At 37.2% G+C, this 10,029-nt stretch overlaps 1 protein-coding gene across 1 annotated transcript in view; it reads left to right on the forward strand.

Moving 5' to 3' along the window:
• BTF3 (basic transcription factor 3) overlaps window positions 1–5,327 on the forward strand; it is a 7,746-nt gene extending 2,419 nt beyond the window's left edge. Inside the window, exons 3-6 of the mRNA XM_057363783.1 lie at window positions 1,365–1,478; window positions 1,663–1,864; window positions 4,381–4,437; window positions 4,942–5,327. Of these exons, the coding sequence (XP_057219766.1) occupies window positions 1,365–1,478; window positions 1,663–1,864; window positions 4,381–4,437; window positions 4,942–4,988 (420 nt within the window). The 3' untranslated portion in view covers window positions 4,989–5,327. The remainder of the gene's footprint in view (window positions 1–1,364; window positions 1,479–1,662; window positions 1,865–4,380; window positions 4,438–4,941) is intronic.
• The last annotated feature ends 4,702 nt before the right edge of the window (window positions 5,328–10,029 follow it).

Here is a 10,029-nt window from a genome sequence, read left to right on the forward strand (position 1 = left end):
GATTATTCCTGGGATTCTTCATGGCATTATTGCAGTGTAAGTTGAGATGGGTGTGGAGGAAATACATATTCCTGCATATCCCTTGTGTCAAGACATTGTGTTCTGAAATTTCATGAGAGTTCTTTTGTCCAGAAGGGACTTACCTAGATCAGTTTTTGGGTACACAAGACACTAAAATGAAGCATTTTTATTTTTTTTAATAGTTCYGAAACCACTGTGTGTGCTAACCTGACAGGATGTTAATAACAAGTGTTCTACACAAACAAAAACATAAACATTTGAGCTCCAGTCTTCCAAGTGTTTTGTTTCATGTGAATTTGTCATTAATGTTCCTCATAGTTGATAACAATTATGTTAGAGTTGTTAGTGTCTGACCAACTTTCTAACTTCTGACAGTAAACTGAAAAGGAATTGCAGCTATTTCTGTGGCTGGGCAGCAGCATATTCTCTTATTACTAGCATGTGGCTGATGAGCAGCTGCAATAGGAAGGCTTACATTAGTTGTTACATTCTGTCAAAAAGCAGCTTAGTTTCACTTTTTCATAAACATTTTATGTACRATTTTCCTGAACTTTTATGATTGTGCAAAGGCGTGCAAATGAGATTTCCTGTTTTTTCATAGAAATAGATAGCTTCTAATGTGACACATTTCCTTCCCTGGAGAAATKTAGAGCTCTGGGCCTGTAGGGGAACTTAACCTTGCTTGTCTTTCTAAACAGTGTTGGTCTAGAACACTGTGTACAAGTATTTTTAAAAAATTACTTACAAATTTTTTAAAAATTATTTATAAATTATTAATGTATTTTGGGAAAATAGATGTTCTTCAAATACGTAAGTCTATCAAATGAGAGATGGTTATTTTGAATAAAAATGTAGTATTTTGAGTTTTCTCATATTCATTTATTAATGATGAGCTCATAGCTTTTGGCCTCTGACTTACTAAGATTTGACTGTAATTTACAAAATATTATCTAAGGAAAAGCTAATAACCTTTGRAAATTGCTTAAAACTTTAATTTTTCATTTTCATGTCTGTGATAACTTGGGTTAACAAGCGTAAGTTTGCAATTTCTTTTCTAAGATGCTGCAGTAAACCACAAAATTTGTGGAATAAATGTTCTCTGATACATTGCTTCCTAAAATCTCAGGCTTCTCACACATGTGCAGGTCTTGCCTTAGTGCAAGAGAAAGTCTGCTGCAGTGCAGTTGGATGCCAGGGTTGCATGCACTAAAACACAGGAGCAGAATGTCACATGTAAAGTTTATGTGTAGATACTGTAAAATAGTTATACAGCTCTGAGGGCTGGAGTTTGTGAGAACTACATTAGTTTTAACTTGTAGGTGTTTGTTTTTTTTTTTGCAAAGGGTACTGCTCGCAGAAAGAAGAAGGTTGTTCACAGAACAGCTACAGCAGATGATAAAAAACTTCAGTTTTCATTGAAGAAACTGGGAGTCAACAATATTTCTGGGATTGAAGAGGTAATTGCTTCAAAGGAAAAAAGATTCTATATATAAATAGAAAAAATTGTCTCTAAATTGTCTCTAAATTGTCTAAATATCTAAATTACAGTAGGTCTTCGTGAAACCATAAGAATTTCAGTTTCCTGTTAAATTGAAAAATCTTGCTAAGCTGCTTCAAACACTGGATTTTCTTTTCTTGCAGGTAAACATGTTTACCAATCAAGGAACAGTCATTCACTTCAATAACCCAAAAGTTCAGGCTTCTCTGGCTGCTAACACTTTCACTATCACTGGCCATGCTGAGACAAAGCAGCTGACAGAAATGCTGCCTAGTATCCTAAACCAGCTCGGAGCTGACAGTCTGACCAGCCTCAGGAGATTGGCAGAAGCCCTACCCAAGCAATGTAAGTTGAAGCTTGAATGTGTTTCRTGCTAGCAGCTGACATGAGGCTTGTTTAGCAGCAGTCACATTTTGTGCACTCTTATTGTCTGTAAGCATATTGTAAACTGCTTGTAAAGAAATTGAAGTCTTTAAAACCAGTTTTATTTATTGCTCAAATCCAGTGGCAAGTATGACTCAGTAAAGCAAATTCACCTGTTAGTTTGTATTGTACCTGGGAAACTGTAACCAGACTGGGTTTTCTGATAGTTTCTGTCTTTATGGCTGTCATATTTTGATGTACCTTGTTCATTAAAATTAGGTGGATTAATTGCTTTGTAAGGGTTAGATTTTAAAGAAAGATAAGCATAGAATTTGTCTCATTTGACACTTTGTATGGAAACAACATGCGGAATGGGATTAAACAGATACCTTGCAATTGCTTTTCTCCCTCACAGGTGTGATGAAGGTGTTTCTCAYATGGTCTTTTTGATAACTAGGATGGAATTAACAGGGTGCTTCCAAGGAAGTACATTACAATATGTAGAAGTTTAGAGAACAGGCCTGACGCAAGCATTAAGCTAGATACACCAACTTCATATTCCATCTTTAAAACAGTAAAAAACCATGAACATTTGTTTCTTCTATAACTGGGAAGAGTAGAGGAGRGACTTAAGCATGTCATGTTTGAAAAAGGTGCTGCTGCTGCAGGATAAGAATTAGGAGTGAAAGACRCTTTGACTCTGGGAGCATTCCTTATGTCTTGTATATACAGTCTTCTTATTTTCTGAACTACTTCAAGCCCTTCTCTTTCAACATGTGGAACAGCCTAAACATGGAAAAAATGAAACAATAGCATTGTGTCCAGTTTTTGGTAGTTCTAACTCAGTTGTTAATTTTTTTTTCTTCCTCTGCTTTGTTGCCAACAAAGTAGCCTCTATTTACATTCCTAAAGTTAAAGATAGTTCTGTGAACTAAGTTAAAGATAGCTCCTGTGAACTTGCCACTGAAAAAATTACTGCTATAAGTAGTCTTCAGGATGCGGGGTAAAGTGTTCTTTATCATGATTCTTAAATCCTTTCTTCCTTATGTCACCYGTTTGACTTCCTTGTGATAATAGTATGGCTTGAAAGAAAAAAGTACTTCRAGGATTTAGAATGATCACCAAAGTTTTGTCTTCTTTTAACGATGTGGTTATTTTCTAGGCTAAATTGTATCGTTTCAAAAAGAGGGAAGCTTGTTTGAAGTGTTTGCTTTTTATGATCTAGTAAATCGCTATTTCTTTCCACTGAGAGTGGATGCCAGACTATTTGCATGAAACTGTTTATTTAGCATTGCAGCTGGATTTGGAAGCCTTTGGGAGAAGATTGTAGCACCCTTTGCTGCTTCAATGAGTGAAGCATCTGTGATGATTGCAGGTGCTAAAGTAAACTTAGACTAGTCTTGGGCATGAGAGACAATGCAGGTAATTTAGGAGGAAATAACATGGTTTGCTTTTAAAATGTCACTTTTAACATTAAGATGCATTTAAGCTTTAACAACTTTCCATTGCTTGAAAAAAAAAAATGAAGGTTAATGATGTCCTTGTCCTAAGCAATTTCAGAATAAAGTTTATGCATTCATCAGTTCTGGCTCTCTAGAATTTAATGTACAGATCTAGTAAGAACCCATCTTTTTCCTCATGCTGTTCTTGAAAACTGAGGATTAATTAGAATAAAACTGAGGTAGTAGCAAGTGTCAGACAACTTACTCTTGATAGTACAGCTAAGAATACCTGTAGAGTAGTGACACCCAGATGCCTGAGGTGTCTGTTCTTACCATTATACTGCTCTCCAGTTCAGCAGGTSCTCACTGGTCTGCTACAGTGGGGATGGTTAAGCCTCATCTCCTCTGTCAAACACAATGGGAATGGTTAAAGAAATTACTGAGTCAACAAACAAGTGGACSAGAACACTAGGTCACCTCAATCACCTCAGGAGTGAAATTGTGCACCCAGTTCCATATTCCTCTGACTTTTCCAGGCAACAGTAATATTTTTTAAATACTTCTAGTTGTGTGTCTGCAGCTTCACAATTACTCCTCATTGTAGGTGGATACACCTCAGTTTTGTTTAGGTGTGTAGAATAGTAACATCCTTTCTATTCCTTAAGACTTGATGGTGTAAAGTATGTAAATTTAAGAGCCATGTGATAGTCCAGAAACTAGCCTATTTTTAGGAAAAACTGGTAAAGTCAGTCTCTGCTCTTGTATTTGGRAATTGTTGCACAGAGCACTCAGTATACCTAGATACAAGATGTTGGCTAGTAATCTGTGTAGCATGTGTCTTCTAATTTCACCAGTGGGCTGTTTGAGCATTGTCAGTAACAAAGGGAATGTGAGCTTCCTACATGAGATGAAGATTTTTATTCACAGAACTGGATAAAGCTTTGCAGCTTAGCTTAGAATCTTTGTTAATGTTTTCAAAAACACATAGCCAAGCAATAAATCAGAATGCTTACGGTGAGTTTGAATTTCAAGCTTTTGAACTACTTGCTTTTGCAGCTGCGGACGGAAAAGCACCGCTTGCTACTGGTGAAGATGATGATGATGAAGTTCCAGGTAAGATCAAGCATGCAGTGGAGGAAAAAGAAGTGAATTTTGCTGAGAGCATCAGATCAGGCGAGGGGTGGTAAGAGTATTGTCTAGTCACTTGCTCTCACAGAATTTCTGTGGGCAGATTACTTCATTAATTTCAGATACCATGAGAGAATTAGCAGTTTGACCTATTTTGATCCTATGTTGAAGAAATAGCTATGACTGAGGTCATTATTTAATATTCCATAAGAAACTACCTTGTCAGAATCACTTTGCCCGGTTGTGTTTATAGTGCAGTTAATCCTTTTAGAGGTGTGCTTTGTAATGAAGCATCCAAAATTTCCCTGGTTGAGTGAGGAGAATGAACCTTGAAGTTCTTAAAAGTTATTTGATCTGTATTTTACAAGTCTAAAGATTTTAGATGTAACAACTTGATATGAGGTGGAACTCTGGAAAAAAGTTCAAATGCAAAATATTTGGCAAAAGGGAAGTGGGTCAAACTTTAATCCCAGCAATCTTCTTTTTTAGATCTTGTTGAAAACTTCGATGAAGCTTCAAAGAATGAGGCAAACTGAACTGTCACCTCCTGAATAAAATTAAGACTTGAAAAAGCTACATGGAGCTGCTATTTTATATTGTGACTGCCTTGATATTATTTCCTGATGAGATCTCAAGATCTGTGATATTTGGAAACTCCTTGAATCTGCAGCTCTTTAGTTACCGCTTGTACACAATATTATTTTTGTGGCCCGATTGAACAAACCTATGCTTTCAAATAAGTCAGATTGCTAACAAATTTCTGCCTAGACAGACACATTTTTGAGTAACTTGTATACAAGCAAACACTCATCTTTAATGAACTTTGGCATACAATAAAAATATAAAAGCAAGTTTCTGGTGTGACTTTTTGTCAGAAAAGCAGGGGGAAAATGGCCCTAAATATAAAACGATTTTAAAAGGTTTTGGTTTTCTGCAGAGCATCTTCCTTTTGCTGTGTTAAAAAGTTTGTTCCTGAAAAAAAGCATTGTGCATAATGAAATATTTTGTACTTAATCAGTGAATTTCTGGTGTTTGCAGGTTAGAGGTAGGTAGATTGTAAGTCACTTTGTAACCTGCTGAATTTAAGAAACAGAATTTCAGCAGCAGTTAATTACTGGTGGCTTAGTATAAAACATGCAAGTTGAGGATGAGCTACTTACCAACTGCTTGCTGCTGTTCTTCATGGCCTTGGGSAGCTACATGTGTTAAATTTTTATCTTTTGTAAGTATTTAATAGGTACTTGCAGGGCATAACAATGAGTTAAACAATACTTTCACATTTTAATTTTACTTCTTTGAAACCATCAGTTTTGTGGGAGAATGAAAGGGGTAAATGGCTTAATAGAACTGATTGTGACTCARAAATTAAGTATTTACCAGCTCCCGATCTCTTAAGTAATAATTTGAATGTTTCGGGAATGTGTTAATTTTATTGCTTTTGGGGGGTTTTTGTTGTGATTGAGAGAAAAAGGTAACATTTTGGGTACAAGAAAGACTTTTCAARTTGACTTCTGACCTTGGTATAGCTAGTATTTCTGGGTGTGAGAGTTGAATTTCATGTTTGTGAGTTATTTGTGTTAATGATAGATCATTATGTGTTATGGAACACATCTATAACAGATGGCAAGCTAGGACAGAAGATCACTCAACTAGCAGCCTTCTCAGGTTGTTTCTAGAGCGTATACTTCARGAAGTGTAGGTTCACCAGTACCTGTGGAGGACAAAATTCAGGGTAAGACTTGGCTATAGTCATGGAAAAGCTCTCAATGTGCTTTTCATGGGAAAAGGTGGGTGTCTGGCTGACTTGATGAGCATGTTTGTCACGATGTAACTCATTGCTGTTGTGAAATAGTGGAGGAACTTGTTCAAGCCCTAAAACTCTGGTGTGAGGTAAAACAGCAGACGGATGTGAACGTGACATGGCTGAAATCACGTGCAAGAACTAAAGTGTGACAATTTCAGAGCACTTGTCTTGGTTTACAAGTACTTTATCAGTATACTATATTTGTACCATTAAATTAAAAAAAAAAAGGTACGCTAAAAGAATGTGTTTATTGAGTTGTAACAGTAAGGTAGAAAAACCAGGCCTGTGTGAATTTGAGTTTTGAAATGAGGATGGCGAATGCAATTGCTCTGTATAAGGTAAAAACCAGATTCTCCAGAGTAGTTTGCCAGACTTCCTGTGAACTGTTGAATCAGTAAATGACATGCTGGGGTTTTATCAATGTGTTAYCTGTTCTGTGATTCAGGTATGCTAGTCCTCAAATACTTCCTTTAAGCCACTGTAGCCCTTGCTTATGAAATACTTTCTACTGATGTTTGTCTTAGGAAGTAACTTCATGCCTTGCTTAGATGTTCCGGACAGCCTTTTCTAACTGACATACAACTGGTGCTTGAAAAACAACATCCTTACTAAAGCGATGTCTTTGAAGTGCAAAGTAAGGTTAATCTAGTGATAAACAGCCACGTGAAGTGCCTGTGGAAGTCTGTGTGCAAGGTGTGTTCCCAGTACACTCCCAGTCAGGAAATATTGGCATAATCTGCATCTCAGTACTCTGAAGATAATGTATGAGCAAAATGTGTTCATGACTATAGTAGAGTCTAAATGGAAGTACCTATCTTGCAAGGTTACAGTAGTCTTTATGATTAACTGAAGTGTTCAATCCCATATTCAATGCTGTGATTATTTTCTCTTGGTAAGGAGTTTGGTTATGGTTTTCCTTATCTGTCATTAACTGGTAGAAACAGTAGTTGTGCTGATGTTTCTCATGAAATTAAACTCTCTAGAAGCCACCTTATGTTATTACATGTTTGTTCTTACTGTTAAAGTTTTGTGAGTCTTGTGGTTGTGCCTCTTAGGAGAAGTAACCACTGARAATTTCACATAAATCGTAGTGCATATTTAACATACATGATGAAGAATATTTGGTTTACAATGTTCGCAGCTCAATACTTCAAAATGCCAGATCAATGTTTCTGTATCTTACTGATTTGCCTGGAGTGTGGGGGAAGTTCAGTGTAGTTGCCATCTCTCTGAAATTTTGCGCTGACACTGTGTTACATGGGTGAAAYGCCATATAGACACTTTTGCTATGTTGTCTGCTGTGTCTATTGAAAATCTAAATGTGATGTAATGATACAGTTGGAGTAACATGCTATTCTCTCCTTTAAATGTGAGTATAGACTTGAACAAGTTAGGAAACTGGAGAGCTAATACTCAACAGAGATAAAGGGAAGTCCATGTTGTTGATGACTAGATTATAGCCTTAAGTGACTGGCAAGATGCTGGTATATGTAAAGAGGAGAGGTTTCTAAGCTAGGTATCTTAAAATATTTATAACTACTGAAAATGTTTTGCACTTAACTAATACATGCAATGTGCCATCTAATTTTTCTAAAGTATTCTTTATTGCTTTTCTGTAATTTCAGCCACATCTAACAGTCTGTGAGAGTTGCTGAAAATGTTTTCTACTGGAGGTGATAGTTGAAAGGTCCTGACCATTAGCAGAGATTGGACTCTGAGAGGAAGTCTTACTTTACAAAAAAATAAAAGCTGACCATGCAGCTGAGTCAGGCTTACTTAGCTTAAGTGAACTGTCTGTAGCATGAGGGAATGCCATCATTAGTTTGTGAGTTGAACTAAGTAACTTTAATGATGGATGAAGAGCAGATGCATATGGAAGCTCTGAGTATCAGGAGTAGAACTTGTACCTTAATAATGTCTATAAGSCTTATTTATGCTGGAGTCTCAAAAATTTCAGCCCTGTACACCTGATCGGTGTCCTGCTTCACCACCAATGTATAACTTGTGGCAGGTGTATGTACCTGCATGTTACCATTGAGTTAAAACTGGTGCAATAAGATTAGGCAAGGTTTGAAGTTGTTGAAAGTATCACCTGAAACAGAGGTTTAAGCTGCAACTTCAGGGTTGGTGACTTGTCCTGCTATTTCCTGTTACTTCTAGTAATTGCATCAGGCAAATGCAGATGTAACTGAGAAGGACTAAACAGTCAGATCTCTAACAGCATCTTGTCACCTGCTGTTTCATGATGGATTTGTAGGAACTGTGTATAAGCAAGACTACTTCCACCTTTAAGAACCCAACTGAGATGCAGGAGGGCTTCTTGCCCTCTTGTCACTGTAAGAAAAAAGATAAGATGGTTGGGGATGCCTAAATCTGTGTCAGCTATGTGACATTGGTGTTTGACATGACATCTATGATACTAGTCACACAATGTGACTGGTAGCCACAGTACAGTAGAATGGTGTTAAAAATGTACGTGGGGATGACTATCTTTCTTGTCTCTTCAGTATTGTTTCCTCTGCAGGACCAGGAGGAATTAAAAGTGATAATGCCTTATTAGAGCCGTGTAGGTGAGTAACATAGCTAAGATGCACAGTGAGCAGACTTGAGTGGTTAGGAACCATTTTTACAATACTTACCATGAACATCTACATCTTAAAGACTTCAGCATTTGTATTGATTTCCAATGTTTGGCTTCACCTGAGCAGGTCAATCAACTCATTTTGTTGTGTTACAGTTGGGGCATTCATCTGCCCCTACCAGGCATGAGTCTAACATGGTGAGAGACAGCTACTGGCTCAAAGCTCCTGATCCTGTAAAAGTAATGCGAACATGAGTGTTTGTAGGATTCAGATCTAAACTAAAAATGAGGTGCAGTGAAAAAAATGAACAATTGTGTCAATAGAGTGGCAGGCTTATTGATTTGAGGTGTCCATTACAAGCTTTCGTCCCAGGGACAGTTGTTACCCAAAGCACCAGGGAGGAGTTAATTTGATAATTCATTTATTTCCCTTCTGGCTGCTTTGCACCAGTTAATGTTAGGGATCAGTAGATACTACAGTTCTTTCTAGTTTAGGGAAGTTCCTAGACAGTGTGAAACCAGCATAGCCAATCTCATGCAGCTGGGGTTTGCCTTTAGCATATGTTGGGGGCAGCATTTGGATAAACAATCCCCACGTACATCTGCAGCATTTCATGCTCCAGTAATTACTACCCGGGGGTGATGATCTTTTAGATTTTTGGGGGATGTGTGTGTGTGTGAGAGAGAGTGTGTGGTTTTTACTGTGTAGATGCTAGAGTAGATTACAGGTCTCAGGATTCACTGAGTCATCATCTTCCACTAGCATACAAAATTCAGACTTGTYTAGATGTGACCTTGTGCACGTATATACTGGTGTCTAGGCTGACCTCTGTCAGGAACTGTGTTCTAGATGGATTGTCATTTTGCTTTAGCGTGTCAGCCTTTGCATTTGTACAGCAGACCCTTTACTCACATATTTTTTCCTCATATTTAAGCATTGTCGTATTTTAATCATTTTTACCTTGAAAATTATGTGAATATTTGTTTCAAAATCTAGTATTGTTTTTACTCGTGATTATGTCCCACCTTGGTAACTCTCTGCTTTCATCATGATGCACTGATATATTTTTCTGGGATACTGTGGACTTTCTTGAAATCATGTTTTATGTGAAAAGAAAATCATAATGCTTGTGAAAAAAAGCCTTGTTGGAGACAACGACAGTGTTGTTACGCCTGTGATCTTACCCTGTAT

This window comes from Malurus melanocephalus, unplaced genomic scaffold, assembly GCF_030028575.1.
Source record: "Malurus melanocephalus ecotype Western Australia unplaced genomic scaffold, MMel_1.1 scaffold_31, whole genome shotgun sequence".
Lineage (NCBI taxonomy): Eukaryota > Metazoa > Chordata > Aves > Passeriformes > Maluridae > Malurus > Malurus melanocephalus.